The sequence below is a fragment of the Scyliorhinus torazame genome, chromosome 19 (assembly GCF_047496885.1).
Source record: "Scyliorhinus torazame isolate Kashiwa2021f chromosome 19, sScyTor2.1, whole genome shotgun sequence".
Lineage (NCBI taxonomy): Eukaryota > Metazoa > Chordata > Chondrichthyes > Carcharhiniformes > Scyliorhinidae > Scyliorhinus > Scyliorhinus torazame.
The window spans coordinates 54,562,032-54,581,906 of NC_092725.1; the positions used below are offsets into that span (position 1 = coordinate 54,562,032).

Sequence of the window (19,875 nt, forward strand, 5' to 3'; positions counted from 1 at the left end):
ACCCAATGCTGTATATAGCTCGATATGCAGGGTTCACTGGATTTTTTGGTTTTATCTTTTTTCATTATTGGAACAAATTGGCTCGGTACTCTGTTTCCTTCTTTTTTAAATCAATTTAAAGTATCCAATCATTTTTTTTTCCAATTTCCAAATGTTAAATAGCCCCATAGTGTCCAACAGGTTAGATGGGGTCACTGGGTTACAGAGATGGTTGGGTGTTCCTTCAGAGATTTGGCACAGACTCGATGGGCTGAATGGCCACCTTACTGATTCTATGATTTAATGAAAATCAGTCTTCCTACAAAATCCTACATTCACCATCATGTCCTGGGACTCAATTCCCATGATTCCCTGGGACTTCATTTCCCATAATGTCCTCGGGCATTCCCCATGATACCCTGGGACTACATGCCAAATCCTTACTCGGGACTATATTCCCCGTGATGCCCTAGGACACAATGCTCTGTGATGCCCTGGAACTACATCCCCCTTGATGCCATAGGACTACATTTCCCATGATGCCGTAAGACTACATTTCCCATGGTACCTTGGAACTGCATAGCTATTATCACCCGGGACTACATTCCCCATGATGCCCTAAGTCTTCATTTCCCATGATACCTTGGAACTGCATGCTTCATTATCACCCCGGACTACGTCCCCATATTGCCCGGAGATTACATTTCCCATGATTCCTCGGACTACAATCCCCATGATGCCCTGAGACTACATGCCCCATGACTCCCCTGGACTACATTTCCCATGGACGATGGCGCCAGATTCCCCATGCTGCCCCGCGGCGTGTTGTTATTGTGACTTGGCCCGCGGGTCGGTGCAGGATGGACGCGGCTTTCCGCTTCTCGCTGCTCGACCTGTAAGTGGCCGAGAGACCACAGGCCTGGGGCCCCGTCCACCAGCAGTCTCAATCCCACTTTTCGTCAACCCCGTGTGGTGTCCCTCCAGACACAGCCGCGATCTTTCCATCGCCCCTCTCCCGCCTGCATCGCCCCCTCTCCCACCCTCCCCCCTCTGCATCGCCCCCTCCCCCCTGCATCGCCCCTCTACCCCCCCTGCATCGCCCCTCTACCCCCCCTCTGCATCGCTCCTCCCGCCTGCATCGCCCCTCTCCCCCTGCATCGCCCCTCTCCCCCTGCATCGCCCCTCTCCCCCCCCTCTGCATCGCCCCCTCCCCCCTGCATCGCCCCTCTACCCCCCCTGCATCGCCCCTCTACCCCCCCTCTGCATCGCTCCTCCCGCCTGCATCGCCCCTCTCCCCCTGCATCGCCCCTCTCCCCCTGCATCGCCCCTCTCCCCCCCCTCTGCATCGCCCCCTCCCCCCTGCATCGCCCCTCTCCCCCCCCTCTGCATCGCCCCCTCCCCCCTGCATCGCCCCTCTACCCCCCCTCTGCATCGCTCCTCCCGCCTGCATCGCCCCTCTCCCCCTGCATCGCCCCCTCCCCCCTGCATCGCCCCCTCCTCCCTGCATCGCCCCTCTCCCTCCCCCTGCATCGCCCCTCTTCCCCCCCCCTGCATCGCCCCTCTTCCCGCCCCCTCCCCCCTGCATCACCCCTCTCTCCCACCTCCCCTCCCCTCCTGCATCGCCCCTCTCTCCCACCCCCCCCTCTGCATCGCCCCCTCTCCCACCCCCCCCTCTGCATCGCCCCCTCTCCCACCCCCCCTCTGCATCGCCCCTCTCTCCCTCCTGCATCGCCCCTCTCTCCCTCCTGCATCGCCCCTCTCTCCCCCCTGCATCGCCCCTCTCTCCCCCCTGCATCGCCCCTCTCTCCCCCCTGCATCGCCCCTCTCTCCCCCCTGCATCGCCCCTCTCTCCCCCCTGCATCGCCCCTCTCTCCCCCCTGCATCGCCCCTCTCTCCCCCCTGCATCGCCCCTCTCTCCCCCCTGCATCGCCCCTCTCTCCCCCCTGCATCGCCCTTCTCTCCCCCCTGCAACGCCCCTCTCTCCTCCCCTGCATCGTCCCCCTCCTACCCCCGTATCACCCCCCGTCCTACCCCCACATCACCCCCCCCGTCCTACCCCCACATCACCCCCCCGCCCCCCTGCATTGCCCCCTCTCCCCTCCTGCATTTCCCCCTCCCTCCCCCCTGCATCGCCCCTCTCTGCCCCCCCTGCGTATCTCTGCCAATTGAGCCCATTTCACCCCTCTGGGCATAATCCTTACTGGTAACATTTCTCCTCTTTTTCAGATGCATTTACTCCCTGGTAAAGTCACTTTCTCGCTATGCTGCTGATCTCCAAACGTTACCACCGAACCTGAAAGACAAACTGATCAAAATCATGAGCTCACATGGCATTATCACAGATGAGAACATGCACCAGGTGAGCAGAAAGAAGGCTTGTTTGACATGAAGTGGGAGCATTTTTTTTTTAATGAACTCTATTCTCAGCAGCAGCTGACCACCGCTCCTGTAATGCATCCTTCAGCAGAGAGTTTCCTCCAATAACAGCTTTGCCACTGGAGGATTTCATATTGCTAGGTCGAACCATCCACTATGAATAAGGCCATGCCAGTGTCATGTCAATTAGAGACACCAACACTCTTACCAGGGGAATTGTTTCCCTGTGCAGAGCTTGTTCAACCTTTCAATATGCTGCGCCTTGCGAGGTGGGGGACATTATATAGCACCACCAAAATCCTTTCTGAATAACTACCTACACGGTATCACCCACAAGAGTTCTGCAGTCCAACCTTGAGCAACTTCGAGAACTCTTGTTGGATGATTTCAGTTGCCACTAAGTACTTCTGTTCCAGCATAGTATTGTTGCTAACTTTTGGTTGGCTCTTAATTTGGCTCTGTTTAATCACGTTTGCTCAAGAGTCGCCAGGTATCTTCCGACACCGCCACAAGGTTCAGAACCGAATATTGATCAGTGACTCGATACACCAGTTAGTAAGTTCAAAAGCAATGCTCATTTATCTACACACAGTCAAATCTACTCATGCATAAACTCTACAAACTAAACTACCACTATTACTAAAGCCTATACTTGGCTTCGGGCACCCACTCGGTTCTGAGGCTGCTGGGTTGAGCTCTTTACAGGGTAGCAACTAGGAGCGTCTATCTCGTAGCGTGCGTTGACTTGGGACTTACTTGGTCTGATGCGGCTGCTAGGCAGGTCTCTCTCTTCAGCGAGAGCCAAAGGAGGGCGTTTCTCCCTTGGGGGAATACCTTTTATACGGAAAAGGGCTCCGTGTGCTTTTGGTCGGGCCTTGAACTTGGCCTCAACTAATTGGTTCTTTCCCAATCATCTGCATCGATTTTCCTCCAATAGAGGGGTGGTTCCCTGATCGCTGGGCGTGTCCTGGTGACTGTCCGTCAGCTTTGTCTTAGCTTCTTCTGGCGCCGGGGAGTCTGTCCTAACATTGTGTATCTAAATGTTTCCCTTTAGTCCCCGGAGATGGCTCATTAGTATGTAGATTGTTTGGCAGTTTCTGTCCTGTCTGAGAGTTTAAGGTTCTAATCAACAGACAGAGCTTGCACCTGCTTGTTTCTTAGCATTGTCCAGTTTTCCCTGCATTCTTTGCGGGTGTCCATTTTGTAATCTGGATGTGGCCATCCCAGATGGCTACAGTATTTACTTGTGTACTGACGCTAAGTGCTTTATGTGCAGGTGTTGCATCCAGGACTCCAGAAACTGGATCTCAGCGCCTGTGACATTACAGATCATGGGTTAATCATGCTTCAGATCTGCACCCAACTGCGAGAAATCAATTTGAATTCCAGCGATTGCAAGCTTTCTATAACCTCTGAAGGTATTTTGCATGCGACGGCCATTGAGGGCTGAAACGGGGCAGTTAATTTTGTTTTAACCATTCATTATCTTCTGGGCAGACCAGAATTGTTTGGAGTCAATACGAAATGGGCTAAATAAAAATGAAACCGTGCCTGTATTACCTCCTATCACCAGAGGTAATGAGAGGGGGGAATGAATTTCCATAAGCATGAGCTAATAGCTTGTGCCCCACTGTTTACAGTGGCCTGTGAGCAGGTCACTTGGTGAGGTGAATATTATAAATTGTAAAAGACTCCTAGCACTCCTGGTAATGTCCAAGCGCGGTGCCTTCTCCTCACTAGTGGGCAGCTCCTTGATGTCACCTGTAGGAAGGAATTGAAATCAACTATGAATTGAAAGGACAATATGGTTTCAGAGCAACCAGGAGTTCAACCACAGGAAAGGTGGCTGGACAAGCAAAGCAACTCGATGATGCACATCATTTAGAGTATTTTGGAATACAGAGTAATTTAAATAAAATATATTGCCAAAACACTTTTCTTCCTTTTTCAGTTTCCCTAGGATGTATCAAAGTATTCAAGGATAAGGCTAACAAACATTTCATACAGTGCAGAAGGAGGCCATTCAGCCCATTGAGTCTGCACCAGTCCTCTGAAAGAGCACCCGACCTAGGCCCATGCCGCCAGACTATCTCTGTAACCCCACCTGATCCTTGGACACTAAGGGGAATTTAGAATGACCAATCCACCTAACATGCACATTGGTTTTAAAAAGTAGCCTATTAATGCATTGTACTCCAAATGGACATGACCAGATTCATGCACTTCTCATAGTGGATCCTTCAGCGTGCCCAGTGATCTGTAATGTAGAGCCATTGTCTTCAGCACCACTACTTGCTCTGAGTTGCAGTGGTTGGGGGTAGAGAGCCGGGAGCACGTTTGCTGGGGTAGGGTGACTTGCTGGGACAGTGCGTCTGGTTCATGGATTGTTACATCAGGCTTATTGAGTAGAAAATGGGTAGATTTTACAATACAAAGTGAATAATGACAGTGTCCTAATTGCGGTTTTCGTCGGGGCTCTAGGTTGTTCTCTTGTTGCCTCTTTTCTCTCTCTCTCTCTTTCCCCCCCCCCCCCCCCCCCCCACAAAGTCATAAGAGTAGAAAGGCAGGATACTTATTTAAAGGGCATGAAACATAAATTAGATGTTCAGAGAGACTTGGGTGTGCTTGTGCAAGGAGCACAGAAAGTTAACTTGCAGGTACAGCAAGCAATCGGGAAGTCAAATAATATGTTTGCCATTATTGCAAGGGAATTGGAGCAAACCTTGCTCAGTAAATTGAGCCTATGTTTCTGGAGTTTGGAAGGGGGAGGTGATCCCATTGAAGATTCTGACAAGGTTCAACAGGGTAGAACCCTGACTGGTTGTTTCCACTGGCAAGGGAGTCTTCAACATGGGGGCACAGTCTCCAGATACGGGTTGATTATTTAGGACTGAGAACTTTCTTCATTTTAGGTGAATATTGGCCATGATCATATTGATGGCAGAACAGGCTCGATGGGCCGTATGGTTTACTCCTGCTCCGATCGCACGTTTTCTTGTGCTGTGCTCCAGTGTTTTTCAAACTTTTTTTTCCGGGGACCCAGTTTTACCAACCGGCTGACCTTCGCGACCCACGCCGGCCGACCTTCGCGGCGCACACAGGCCGACCTTCGCGACGCGCACTGGCTGACCTTCGCCGCCCACGTCAGCCAACCTTCGCGACCCAGGCCGGCCGACCTTCGCCGCCCAGGCCGGCCGACCTTCGCCACCCTCGCCGGCCGACCTTCGCGACGCACACCGGCTGACCTTCGCCGGCCGACCTTCGCGACGCACACCGGCCGACCTTCGCGGCCCACGCCGGCCGACGTTCGCGGCCCACGCCGGCCGACGTTCGCGGCCCACGCCGGCCGTCCTTCGCGGCCCACGCCGGCCGTCCTTCGCGGCCCACGCCGGGCGGCCCACGCCGGCCGTCCTTCGCCGCCCACGCCGGCCGTCCTTCGCGGCCCACGCCGGCCGTCCTTCGCGGCCCACGCCGGCCGTCCTTCGCGGCCCACGCCGGCCGTCCTTCGCGGCCCACGCCGGCCGTCCTTCGCGGCCCACGCCGGCCGTCCTTCTTGACGCACCATTTTCTCTTGCCTTGTTTGTTGCTGACGAAAATGGAGGAAATGGTTTTGGGTCCCTTTGGCCCCAATGGTCCCTTTGTCCCTTTAGCCCCCTGAATTTGAAAAAAAAAAAGGGCTGCGACCATATTTATAAAAAAAAATGGGGCCGCACTGCAAAACTATGCGCATGCGCATCGATGATTGGGCACGCATGCACAGTGCGGCCACATTTTAAAAATCTTTTTCTGGCCATGTTGAAGGCCGCTCACAGCCGGCATTATTAACAGCCGGCAGTTGTGGCTGTTGCGTGCGGATTTGCGCAATCGGGGGCGCCTTGGCCCCGCGGGTCACGCCCCTGAGTTTGACAGTGCCTGCTCTGCTCCATCCTGCTTTATCCCCACCCTCTCCCAAGTCATAACCGGACAAAAATGAAGGCTTCATTTGAATGATAAGGCAGACTAGATGTAAAGACTGTGTTACGGCTTGACATTTCATGAAGTATCAGAATTTATGATTGTTTGACTTGTCACTGATTTTTATTAATGTGATGCCATTGTGAAATCCAAACCTCTTGATTGCATGGCATTCCACAGGGTTGAAGGTTATCGCTTCATCTTGTCCCTACTTGTCGGAAGTGTGTCTGAGAAGGTGTCGGAACGTTTCAGATGAAGGGATTGTAGCACTTGCACAGCAATGTAGATTGCTCCAAGTGGTGAACATGAGTGGCTGCTTGGGTGTTACAGATGCCAGTTTACATGCACTGGGGAAGAACTGCAAATTTTTGTATAGTGTCGATTTTTCGGCTACTAAGGTACAGTCATTTTATAAGCTTCTTTAAAAATTTTGTAACATTTATGTTAGTGGCTCAAGAGAAATGAATGTATTGTCTGTTCCATTTTGTGTTTTTTTTCTCTCCGTCCTGTAGATGAGATGCTTTGGTTTGGTTCCACATAATCTTTTGGCTCCAATTTATCATTCTTCGAAATATATTTGACCTGAATAATGGTAGGTTTTCAGCTCATTTGGCCTCACTGTCTTGTCCTTTCCTCTTCAGTTTCTCTGGGAACCTCCCGTTTTCAATTACAAGTTCACGAGCATTGCCATTCTCTTTCTTTCTCTCTCTCTCTCTCCCGGTCTACAGCCCTCTAATTCAATCACCTCCTTCAGCAAGTTTTTTGTGCCTTAAAAATATGGCCAAACCAACCTGGTTGCTTTTTCTTGACGACCTTCACTAACAATCTTCCCTCCTTCACCATCCCGAGAACCTCTTCATTAATCTCTCCAACTGTCCCGCTCCATCCTTCTCCATAACCACTGATCGCATCTTACTAATCTTCGGATGGCCGCTTTTCTCAAGATTCGTATTTCAGTCCCGGACAACAAGACACTCCAAATCCTAGTTTTGATTCTTCTTTTCTTGAGATTGTTACTCGTCCCTACGCTATGCAATTCTTTATGTTTGGAGCATGCATTCTTTGCTATTGCTATTCTAGCTCTGATTTCTTTGTGGCAGCATCCATCCCCCGACAAGATACTTCCCAGGTACTTAAATCAGAACAGATGACCTGTGTGACAAAGATGGCGAGCCAACAGAACCACAACTATAAAACAAATATTTGCCAGGATGATTTACGGCTGATCTTCTGGAGTGTTTAGAGCCACATGTGAAGCCAGGAAAAGCAGTAGGATGTGACGGACCCCTGCAGAAAGAACTTGGCGAGGAGCCAACAAGAGAATTGATTAACCTGTGTAAGGAGATGTACACAAAGGGAGAATGGCCAGGAGACTTTTTTGAGGAGCAAAATGATCCCATTGGAGAACAAGGCATGAAATGTGAAGAGCATTGCACTTTCACTTGGGTTACACAAGCATCCAAGGTAATGTTAAAGACCCGAGTAAATAGATTGGAAGCCACAGCGAGCCATTACCTCTGCTGTGATCAGTTCAGCTTTCAAAGGGGTGGCGGACTTCAGCGAGGCTATAAGCAGTGATGAGAGTGTTGACTGAAAGAAGCATAGAATACTGGAAAGGGGTTTAGACCTGCCTGTTTTGTGGATTGAGAAAAGGCCTTTGACCAGGTAAAACTGCAAAAGCCATTTAAAGTGTTGCAGTGCAGGAAAGAGCAACAAAACTGAGTCCCTCGTCTCATTCCTGGGATGCGGGGGGTTATTTTATGAAGAAAGGTTGAACAGATTGGACCGTGACCCATTGGAATTTAGAGGAATGAGAGGTATCTTATTGAAACATATTAGATCCTGAGGGAATTTGATAAGGTGGTTACCGGGAGGATGTTTCCACTTCTGAGGGAGACGAGAACCAAAAGCACACAGTTTAAGAATAAAAGGTCTACCGTTAAAGATGGAGATGAGGAGAAATGTTTTCTCTTGAGGGTTGTCGAATGCGGAATTCTCTTCCACAGAAAGTAATGGAGGCTGGGACTTCAATTAATTCAAGGCAAAGTTGGACAAGATAGATATGAGAGTCAAGGGGCAGCACGGTAGCACAAGTGGATAGCACTGTGGCTTCACAGCGCCAGGGTCCCAGGTTCGATTCCCTGCTGATTCACTGTCTGTGCGGAGTCTGCACGTTCTCCCCGTGTGTGCGTGGGTTTCCTCCGGGTGCTCCGGTTTCCTCCCACAGTCCAAAGACGTGCAGGTTAGGTGGATTGGCCATGATAAATTGCCCTTAGTGACCAAAAAGGTTAGGAGGGGTTATTGGGTTATGGGGATAGGGTGGAAGTGAGGACTTAAGTGGGTCGGTGCAGACTTGATGGGCCGAATGGCCTCCTTCTGCACTGTATGTTCTATGTTCTAAGGCTTATGGGGGAAGATGGCAAAGTGCAGTTGAGACCACAACCAGATCCGCCATGATCTTATTGAATGGCGGATCAGGCTCAGAGGGCCGAATGGCCTATTCCTGCTCCTGAGTCCTATGTTCCTCAATGATTATAGCTCTGTATGTGGGGCAGGCTGACTGCTACAACAGGGGCAGGCAGTATTTGATGAAACTGAACCTGGTGTAATCGGGTGCAGGCTGAGATATAGTTAGGTATAGCATTTGGGCGAATTGGATCAAAGGATATGGGTGGGGAAGCGAGATCAGGCTGTTGAGTTGGATAATCAGCCATGATCATCATGAATGGCGGAACAGGCTCGAAGGGCCGAATGGTCTCCTCCTGCTCCTATCTTCTATGTTTCTATTTCTACTATCACCATTGCTCTTTAACAACTATAGGGAAACTGTGTTGAAAGAAGCACTGGTGAAGTACAGAAAGGTGGCAAAGTAGGAGGTCAGTTGGTGATGGTAGTGAGATTTGCCGATGACCAGGCCCTGATGGCTAGCACAGGAGAAGATCTACGGGTACTAATGGATAGAAAGAAAATTAATAGTAAAAAGATCAATGATGAAGATTGGAAGAAATAATGGTGGGAAAGCCTAGGTCAATCAAAGCCACTGGTCCACAACAGAGATCACAATTTAAGTGCCTGGGACAGCATAGGCATATAGCAGCCAGGCAAGGCAATTCAGCTCTACAGCATTCTGCCCATACGGGCACCTTCCTTGCAGGAGTAAGGGGGTTGGCCATCAGGAAACCGGGCTGTTCCCTCTGCTCTCCAGTCCAGGGCTGGCAAATCCTTTTGTCGCGTCTCATCTGGACCCCACTATATGCTCCACAGTTAAAATGTACTAGGGGTTGCTGATTTCCCTCTTTGGGATACAGTTTCATGGGTGCCGCGGGCCTCAAAAACTTTGTTTATCTAACCAGTGTTAGTGTGTGATCCGTGACACTGGGTGTGAGCTGGATAATCAGCCATGAGGGGAGGCAGAGCAACAATCGGCCCATATTCTCTGCATGTGCAGCGAGGGACCCTGGATGGCAATCAATGGGAGATACTTGGAGAGTTGGTCCTCTTCCTAACACAGGCACACTGTCACAGGGTTCTGGCACTCTAGCTAAGATGCACAAACTCGGCACAGAGCCAGGGACCCTGCTTGTTCTGGTTCAGCTACTCGCTGCGGTAGCCCCGTGAGGCAACTGGGAACCTTGACAATTATTAGTTGGTCTACGGCCATTAAATTTGATAGTGCGGTAAATAAAGTTCACCGAGCTTGTTAATGTTTCTCGAAAACCATCACCACATGTCACCCCAGCAGAAAACTAATCCTAACCTGTTCTTTCATTAAGGCAAAGATAATCATGGATAATATGGAACAGTTAGCTCACCAAGTGACACCAAAGGTCATTCCAGTAAATTATATGCATAAAATGTAATTTAGCAAGAATAAGATGTATTTCATCGCAATTCTGCTGATAAATAACCCTGTGGTCAGCTTTTCTTGGCCCACAACATTGATCGTTACTGAATTAATCAATTAAAGTTTGGTTTTGATTCTTGTTTCCTGGAGAGCAAATCCTGTCTTGGAATATTTATTTCCTCATTTGTCTCCCCATTTTCTCCTTCCTATCCTGAATAATTCACAGCTGTCACCCTGGGGTGAGGTATTAGGAGGTGATTGATGCGCATGGAACTGCACTAAAGCTTGGTCAGCAGCTTCAGGAGTGGGGGTTGGGGGAAAGATAATTGGGGATGGGAGGGAGGGGGGAAAGCGGATCAACATTGGTTCCTATGCTGCCTCTCTATCTCCACCCTGTATGATTTCTGTTACTCTCACCTTTACAGACGCCGCATCTATTTTTCATCATGTGGCACAGTGGTCAACACTGCTGCCTCACAGCACCAGGGATCCAGATTCCATTCTGGCCTCGGGTGACTGTGTGGAATTTGCATGTTCTCCCCTTGTCTGCGTGGTTTCCTCCAGATGTCTGGTTTCTTCTCTCAGTCCAAAGATGTGCAGGTTAGCTGAGGTTACAGGGACAGAGTTGGGGGGGGGGGGCCTAGATCGGGTGCCCTTTCGGAGAGTCAGCGCAGACTTGATATGCTGAATGGTCTCCTGCTGCTCTGTAGGGATTCTATGTTCTATTATCTGAGAACATAGAACATTACAGCGCAGTACAGGCCCTTCGGCCCTCGATGTTGCGCTGACCTGTGAAACCACTCTAAAGCCCAACTACACTATTCCCTTATCGTCCATATGTCTATCCAATGACCATTTGAATACCCTTAGTGTTGGCGAGTCCACTATTGTTGCAGGCAAGGCATTCCACACCCTTACTACTCTCTGAGTAAAGAACCTACCTCTGACTTCTGTCTGAAATCTATCTCCCCTCAATTTAAAGCTATATCCCCTCGTGCTAGACATCACCATCCGAGGAAAAAGGCTCTCACTGTCCACCCTATCCAATCCTCTGATCATCTTGTATGCCTCAATTAAGTCACCTCTTAACCTTCTTCTCTCTAACGAAAACAGCCTCAAGTCCCTCAGCCTTTCCTCATAAGATCTTCCCTCCATACCAGGCAACATTCTGGTAAATCTCCTCTGCACCCTTTCCAATGCTTCCACATCCTTCCTATAATGCGGCGACCAGAATTGCACGCAATACTCCAAATGTGGCCGCATCAGAGTTTTGTACAGCTGCAACATGACCTCATGGCTCCAAAACTCAATCCCTCTACCAATAAAAGCTAACACACCGTACGCCTTCTTAACAACCCTCTCAACCTGAGTGGCAACTTTCAGGGATCATGTACATGGACACCGAGATCTCTCTGCTCATCCACATTGCCTAGAATCTTACCATTAGCCCAGTACTGTCTTTCTGTTATTCCTTCCAAAATGAATCACCTCACACTTTTCTGCATTAAACTCCATTTGCCACCTCTCAGCCCAGCGCTGCAGCTTACCTATGTCCCTCTGTATCTTGTAACATCCTTCCGCACTGTCCACAACTCCACCGACTTTAGTGTCATCTGCAAATTTACTCACCCATCCTTCTACGCCCTCCAGGTCATTTATGAAAATGCCAAACAGCAGTGGCCCCAAAACAGATCCTTGTGGTACACCATTAGTAACTGGACTCCAGTCTGAACACTTCCCATCAACCACCACCCTTTGTCTTCTTCCAGCTAGCCAATTTCTGATCCAAACTGCTAAATCTCCCTGAATCCCATGCTTCCGTATTTTCTGCAGTAGCCTACCGTGGGGAACCTTATCAAACGCTTTACTGAAATCCATATACACCACATCAACTGCTTTACCCTCATCCACCTGTTTGGTCACCTTCTCAAAGAACTCAAAGTTTGTGAGGCACGACCTACCCTTCACAAAACCGTGTTGACTATGTCTAATCAAATTATTCCTTTGAAGTGCGTTGGAACATTAAATGTATATTAAAAGTAGTGAATAAAAGTAGCTTTCTGAGGTCCCGAGTTCGACACCGGCCACAGGTTCAGTCCCAGCCCCGGGTCACTGTCCGTGTGGAGTTTGCACATTCTCCCAGTGTCTGCGTGGGTTTCACCCCCACAACCCAAAACGATATGCATGGCGGGTGGATTGGCCACGTTAAATTGCCCTTTAATTGGGTGGAGGAGGGGGGGAATTTTGTACTCTAAATTTATTTTTTAAAGCTTCTTGTTGTGACAAGTTAGATAATTCATTTTTATTTTTATTTTTTAAATTACTTTTTCCATTTTAAGGGGCAATTTAGCCAAATGGTGGCCAATCTACCTACCATGCACATATTTCGGATGTGGGGGGTGCGAACCACACAGACAGTGGAAGACAGTGCAAACTCCACGCAGTTACCCAAGGCCGGAATCGAACCCGGGTCACTGGTGCCTTGAGGCAACCGTGTTAACCACTGTGCTGCCATTGGTCATCTCTACTCCAAGTCATTGTAACAAATTGAAATGACAGGGGCAGCACTGTGGCACAGTGGTTAGCATTGCAGCCTACAACGCTGAGGACCCGGGTTCGAATCCCGGCCCAGGGTCACTGTCCGTGTGGAGTTTGCACATTCTCCCCGTGTTTGCGTAGGTTTCACCCCCACAACCAAAAGATGTGCAGGTTAGGTGGGTTGGCCGCGCTAAATTGCCCCTTAATTGCAAAAAAATATAATTGGCTACTCTAAATTTATATTTTTAAAAATGGAAATGACTTGGGAATGAGTAGTGTTTAATTGTCATACTTTAAAAACAAAGTGAATTCTCAGTTTGTAAAAAGTCACCAGGCCACAGCCATTTAAGATGTTTATTGAAGCAGATTAGTCTGTGTGTGGAATGTCACAACTCGCATAGTCATCTCAAATAGAGAAAATTAATCCACTGCCCCATCCTAGATCCAGCAAACCAGGATGGCACCTCTCCACTTTGAGTTTCACAATAGAAGGGTTCTTTATTCCGACATCTCAAAACGAGGGGAGTGAGATCGTTTTATTGTCAGGCTTGCTGGCGAATCACTAGGGTTGACACTCTGAGTCTCCAGGAAACAATGATTAATCTCCCAAAAACACTGCTGTGAGCAAAAAACCAAGAAGAGAAATATAGGACATGGAAACAAAATAGTTTTTCCTTTTTTTTTAAATAAAAAAATACTTCTTGATTATTGGTTGTAAGAATATTAGAGATGGGTGAAGAAAGACTGAAATAAAAATAGAAAATTATGGGAAAACGCAGCAGGTTGGCAGTATCTGTGGAGAGATGAGAAAAGTTAACATTTCGAGTCCAAAATGATTCTGTGTCATAGTTAAGGACCAGGTGGCAAAGATTCAGATACTTTTCCAGTCGCCTGTGAGAATGGTCACTTCGGGAGCCCAATTGTGGGCGTGTGGACCCAGGCCGCTGGGAGGGAGGCAGTAATGTGTGCAACTACCATTGGTGTCACAAGTAGGCTTACATTAACACTGCAATGAAGTTACTGTGAAAATCCCCCTAGTTGCCACACTACTGCGCCTGTTCAGGTACACTGAGGGAGAATTCAGAATGTCCAAATTACCTAACATCACGTCTTTCGGGATTTGTGGGAGGAAACTGGAGCACCCTGAGGAAACTCACGCAGACACTGGGAGAACGTGCAGACTCCACACAGACAGAATATTTTTGTCGCATTTAAGAAAAATTGCTTTACATATAAAAGTTTGTCATTAAGTGGAAAGAATCTTCAATCCTTAAATACTATTTTTTGATCTTCTAATCTTTCTACGAAACAGCCTGACTTGTGAAACCTGACTCTACTGCACTTCCCTCTGACCTATTTATTTAGATGTTCTAATACTTGACAAAAACTTCTACAGATGTGCCATAGAGAGCATCCTATCCGGCTGCATCACAGCTTGGTATGGCAGCTGCTTGGCCCAAGGTCGCAAGAAACTGCAGAGTGTGGTGAACTCAGCCCAATGCATCACACAAGCTTGCCCTCCTCCCATTGATTCTGTCTACACCTCCCGCTGCCTCAGGAAGGCAGACTGCATTGTCAGAGACCCCTCCCACCCAGGCTTTGCCCTCTTCCAGAAACTTCCATCAAGCAGATGATACAGAAGTTTGAAGACCTGCACATCCAGACATAGGAACAGCTTCTCCCCCACAGCTACTAGACTCCTCAACGACTCTCCCTTGGACTGATCTGTTCCCTGTAAGAACAATATTCACGATGCCCTATGCTGCTCTTGCTCGTGTATTTGCTTTGTTGGCCTCTTGTTCCACACTGTAACCAATCACTGTTTGTCGATGTACCATTTGTCAATGTTCTCTGTTGATTATTTTTTTTATGTACTGTATACATTCCCTTGGCCGCAGAAAAATACTTTTCACTGTACTACGGTACATGTGACAATAAATAAAATAAAATCAGTGATCCAAGCAGGAATCAAACCCGGTCCTTGGGGCTGTGAAGCAGCAGTGCTAACCACTGCGGCACCATGCCTCTCCTCTTTCCCCCCCCCCCCCCCCCCCAAAAAAAAAAGGCCATCATCTTCACAGATGCTGACTGACTTGCCAAGTACCTCCAGGATTTTCTGTTTTTAAATCGGCAGAGCTCCCAAGTTCAATCTGCAGTGGCAGCAGACGTGTTTTGAGGTAGTTGGCGGCATTGTGATGCAGTGGTTATCACCGCTGCCTCTCAGCACCGAGGACCGGGCTCGATCCCGGGCCCGGATCACTGTCCGTCTGGAGTTTGCACATTCTCCCCGTGTCTGTGTGGGTCTCACCCCCACAATCCAAAGATGCGCCACGCTAAATTGCCACTTAATTGGAATTTTTGTTTTTAATATAAGTGTTGAGGTAGCATAGGTGCTACAATTGGCCCTCAGGTTTTGGAGTTTAAAAAAAAAAAAAAGTCGAGTGATTCCTGCTGTAAAAAGGTCCGTGTGGATGGATATCGGGTGAGAACAGTACTGGACTCTGAATGCCCCCTCTCCCACTGCCAGCAAAAAGTCTACCAATTCTCAAAGATGTCAAAGCTCGCACGTAAATAATGGCAACCGAGTTAAGGTCCTGGAGAGTGACTGCTCTTTCCTGAACTGTACCCAATAAGGGTTCTGTACCTTCAGAGAGAAGAGGAAAAAATCAGTGGCCCTTCACATTTGATGCCAGAAAAAAACCCACAAGAGGCTGACTTATGCAGTAATTAGCATTCACCAGAGAGCAAGAGCACATGTAACTTGGTAAGCTATATAGAAGAATGTGAAGAAATGTACATCAAAAGTAGCTTGCCTTAAGAATTGCAGTGCAATAAACTGTCTTTTAACAGTCGTTAGTGTTCAACTATGTTTCTCATTTTGATAAGCGTTTCTCTTTTTAACCTCGTCAGGTTTCGGATGCTGGAGTTATTGGATTGGTGAATGGTGTGTGTTCCCATAAGTTAAAAGTAAGTTCTGCATGACTGTTGCTGAGATCCAATCCTTGTTTGAATCCAATTCTGAGTTCTCCCTTTCCTATAATTAACATTGTGGTGGCTCGAGACGTACACCATACACCATGGAGGCTTCCAGCAGTAAACAAAGGGGTTAATTGATGAAAGGCAAAGGCAGTTAGATAACTGGTACACCGCACTATACGATAGGTCTTTACACTTCACCTCCCTGCTCCACACTGCCCCAGGTCCTGTTCCCATGGCCCCACGCAAACTCCCCATTTGGCTGCGGATCGTGCGCTCCTGCGCAATTCACCCCAAGCCAGTCACATGGTCTGTGGAGCCCGCCCTCTTAAAGCGGTCACACTACCAAGACATCTGTGTTTGAACAATTGTATAGAATATGTCTTGTGTTGTGCCTGGTGAAGTGTAAGGGGGTGGACGGGATGAGAGCAAAGTGAGGGAAATGGGATAGACGTGGTCGAGGGCCGACCACCATGGTGAAGGTCATTGAGGTTGAGGGAAAAAGAGAGAGCCTATTGGAAGGAGTGGTATGAAAGGTGGCATCATTAGAACAGATGGGATGGAGACAGAGGAGCTGAGATAATGGAGCAGAGCCCTGGGAGTCAGTGGGCTCATAGTGGATGTGGTCAATGGCTTATCCCAAATATGGAGACGCTAGCTGAGAGAAGGGAAAAGTTTGCGATGGATCATGAGGGAGAGGAGGAAATTAGAAACAAAGTGGATGAACTGATTCACTAATGTCCCTTTCGGGAAGGAAATCTACCGGTCTTACCTGTTCACGTTCACGACGAGAGCAGAGAAACTGGAGCTTTCCAACGTATCATCCCTACCCACCTTGCAATATTTTCAATCTCAATCACGGCATCCTTTGGATCTTTTCTCCAGGTTATGCCACCTGAATTGGACAGATGATGGCACCATGTGCACCCATGGTACTATTTGCAAAACAGGACATTTCTTTTGACCAACATTCCTCCCACAGCCAACTCCACCAAAAAGAGAAGCCACAATCTGATTATTCATCCCATTGCAGTTTGTTAAATCGTGCTTTGTGCTAAAATAGCTGCTGCATATGTCAATGTAACACTCAAGGTGCTTTCCATGAAGTGCTTTGAGATGTTGCTGAGGAAATGACCAGGTGTTAGACTAATGCAAGTAATAAGACCTCACCTTTTCCAAGTAGTTTAACATCCACATGCCTTTTCATCAGGAGATTCACATGGATCGCTGCGTGAACCTAACGGATGAAGCAGTGGAAAGTGTTCTCATTTTCTGCCCCCATGTTTTCATTCTACTTTTTCACGGCTGCCCACTTATCACAGGTGAGTCAGTGTGTGCAAAAACTGTCTGTTTTACTTGTGCATTTAATTTTGCTGCTGTTGTAAAGTCAAAATTGACTAAGTAAGAATTGAAGGGCTTTGAGGGGACATATGCTGCAAGCAAGGTTCTTTGCAGGAAGGCTTGGCTCCTGTTCTGTGCTGAGATGGCAGGTCATCAAATCTCAGGTGCCACTTCCTGATTACTATCCAACACTTCTGTTGGAAATTATATTTTAGAAATTATATGTATTCATGGTGCTGAGGACCCGGTTTCGTCCCCGGCCCTGGGTCACTGTCCATGTGGAGCTTGCACATTTTCCCCATGTCTGCATGGGTCTCATCCCCACAACCCAAAGATGTGCAGGGTAGGTGAATTGGCCACGTTAAATTGCCCCTTAATTGGGAAAAAAAATAATTGGGTACATAAATTTATTTTTTTAAATAAATGTAATGTATGGAGGTCGGAGTAAGCACAGGACGAGATCCCACTATTCATTCATGGGATATGGGTGACACTGGTCAGCATTTATTGCCCATTCCTGAGAACTGAATGGCTTGCTAGGCCATTTTCGAGGGCATTTTAAAGATCGGGAGTTGCGTGTAGGTGACCAGGTAAGAACGGTAGATTTCCTTCCCGAAAGGGACATTAGTGAATCAGTTGGGTTTTTAATGGGTTTCTAATAACGTGGTCATCATGAGACTTTTTAATTCCAGATTTTTGTTGAATTCACATTTCACTCACTGTCAGTGGGGAGTTTGCACATTCTCCCCGTGTTTGCGTGGGTTTCATCCCCACAACCCAAAGATGTGCAGGCTAGGTGGATTGGGCACGCTAAATTGCCCCTTAATTGGGTACAATAAATTTATAAAAAAACAAACCAAAGAATTCATATTTCACTATCTGTTGTGGTGGAATCTGCGCCCGAGTGCCCCGGGGCGTTATCCTGCGTCTTTAGATTATTAGCCCAGTGACAATACCAGCGCCTCCCCTTCTTCAAGTGGTTGTTCTTCCTGTGTGATGGGAGGGGAAAAAGTTAGGGGTTATTGGGTTACAGGGATAGGGCGGAAATGAGGGCTCAAGTGGGTCGGTGCAGACTCAATGGGCCGAATGGCCTCCTTCTGCGCTGTATGTTCTATGTGTGAGCAAATGTTGATCGGATAATCTGCCACGGAGAAATCGCAGCCTGCTCTCAACTGATGTTCAGACATGAGTGTGCCTATTGTCACTGGATAGAAATTGAGACCAGAAAACCTTGCAGATGTTTCATGCACCTGAAGCAAGAACATAATCGAGTGTGACTGTGCCTTCCAAGATCAGTGAGCCTGCTAGCGCTCGTGGCACAGATGATGGTTCTCTATGTGAGCTACTGAAGGGCTTACTGGCAGCTGTTGAATCAATTTGTCAACACTTTGCATCTCTTCAAGAGAAGAAGAAAATTCAGACCGATTAAAGCTCCGGCAAATATTCGCTTCAACATAATTCTGTTTTATTTCTGCTTCTAGATCGTTCAAGGGAAGCTCTACAACAGTTAGCCTGCCCCAACCAAATGAAACAAGTAACGTGGACCGTTTACTGAATTGACCTTTTCCCCCCCAGCGTTTAATATTTGTTTTTTTTTAAAACAACCAGCGTTCTGTAATTTTCATACATTAGCAACAGTTAATTGTAAGCATTCAGCAATGAAATGTATGTGATCAAGTAATTATCAGTTAAATGTTTATTTTGATTCAATGGAATTATTGAGTACAGTATGCAATCTTTGGATATGTGCAGTGTAGCACATGGTAATGTATGATATATTAGTACCATTCCCATTATGTTTTGCTGTGATGTACAAATAAATATTGGTACAAATAAATTTGTGTCTGCTGCTGGGTTCAACTGATTAGTAAATTGCTTTTAAAAAGCCAGGCGGGATGCAGTCATGTTGTTGTTACGGGACTGGACAAACTGTTCAAGTCCCACTGCAGTAAACGTGTGGGTTTACATCGGAAAAGAAAGAAAGACCATATCTGGTCTGCCCTCCTCAAGCAAACCACGGCTATGGTAAAGGTTGCATGTTTTGTAAGGCGCCAGTTTCAATTCCAGGTCATTGGTGAATTAAAGGCATCTCTCATTCCCACTCCCGTCCAGTAATATCACAGTTGTGTCCTATGGCAAAAATCTCCACACGGTGCTGGAAGTCAATCCATAATTCTCCTTTTTGGTAGTCTCCGCGAGATCATACTCGATGACCTTCTGCAGCCCATTCTGTGCAGTGTAACTTGTGAACTGTGCTCTTCCTGGGTCACCAATCAGAATCTCTGATCCATGAAACCTCTTGTATTCGATCAGCCAATTGTGAAGATCAGCAACGAGTTCTTCATCATAAAACATGTCGCCCAAAAGAATCACATCCCATTTTTCTTCCATGTTTCCAATTAAACTTACCGTCACCACTGGCAGGGGGGCTATGTTGTTAAGTTCGCAGTTCATTCCTATGGAGACTGCTGCAACTGGTAAGAGAGCAATATAAAACAAGTTAAACCAAACCACTGAAATACATTCCTATGCAGCCCAATACTATCCCTGTTTTGAATGTGTTCCCAGATGTGTGACAGCTCTGAATATTTTCTCACTCCTCTGTATGCAATACAAGAAAAAGCCATCATCTCACTGATTCCTCACCAGCCTCTCAGATCACTCTTGTCAATTGCAGCCATTCTTAATTTTATTTGTATTAATTTTTTTTTCTTTTATAAATTGAGTACCCAATTCATTTCTTCCAATTAAGGGACAATTTAGCGTGGCTAATCCACCTAGCCTGCACATCTTTTTGGGTTGTGGGGGCAAAACCCACGCAAACAAGGGGAGAATGTGCAAACTCCACACAGACAGTGACCCAGAGC

General features: G+C 47.6%; 2 protein-coding genes across 2 annotated transcripts in view; one reads left to right on the forward strand and one right to left on the reverse strand.

Annotated features, from left to right (window-relative positions):
* Nucleotides 1-776: 776 nt before the first annotated feature.
* On the forward strand, nt 777-18,845 carry amn1 (antagonist of mitotic exit network 1 homolog (S. cerevisiae)). The gene is made up of 7 exons (XM_072484290.1): nt 777-874; nt 2,206-2,338; nt 3,632-3,773; nt 6,490-6,707; nt 15,602-15,658; nt 16,878-16,989; nt 18,490-18,845. Exons 1-7 carry the CDS (start codon nt 840-842, stop codon nt 18,561-18,563), a joined length of 771 nt encoding a protein of 256 aa, XP_072340391.1. The 5' UTR covers nt 777-839; the 3' UTR covers nt 18,564-18,845.
* etfbkmt (electron transfer flavoprotein subunit beta lysine methyltransferase) overlaps nt 18,452-19,875 on the reverse strand; it is an 89,354-nt gene continuing 87,930 nt past the window's right edge. The window contains exon 3 of the mRNA XM_072484291.1: nt 18,452-19,482. Within this exon, the coding sequence (XP_072340392.1) occupies nt 19,139-19,482 (344 nt within the window). The 3' untranslated portion in view covers nt 18,452-19,138. The remainder of the gene's footprint in view (nt 19,483-19,875) is intronic.

Coding starts and splice junctions, on each gene's coding strand:
- amn1 (XM_072484290.1), top strand. CDS start 840: ATGGACGCGGCTTTCCGCTTCTCGCTGCTCGACCT. Junction 2,339..3,631: donor CAGATGAGAACATGCACCAG/GTGAGCAGAAAG, acceptor CTTTATGTGCAG/GTGTTGCATCCAGGACTCCA. Junction 6,708..15,601: donor TCGATTTTTCGGCTACTAAG/GTACAGTCATTT, acceptor TAACCTCGTCAG/GTTTCGGATGCTGGAGTTAT.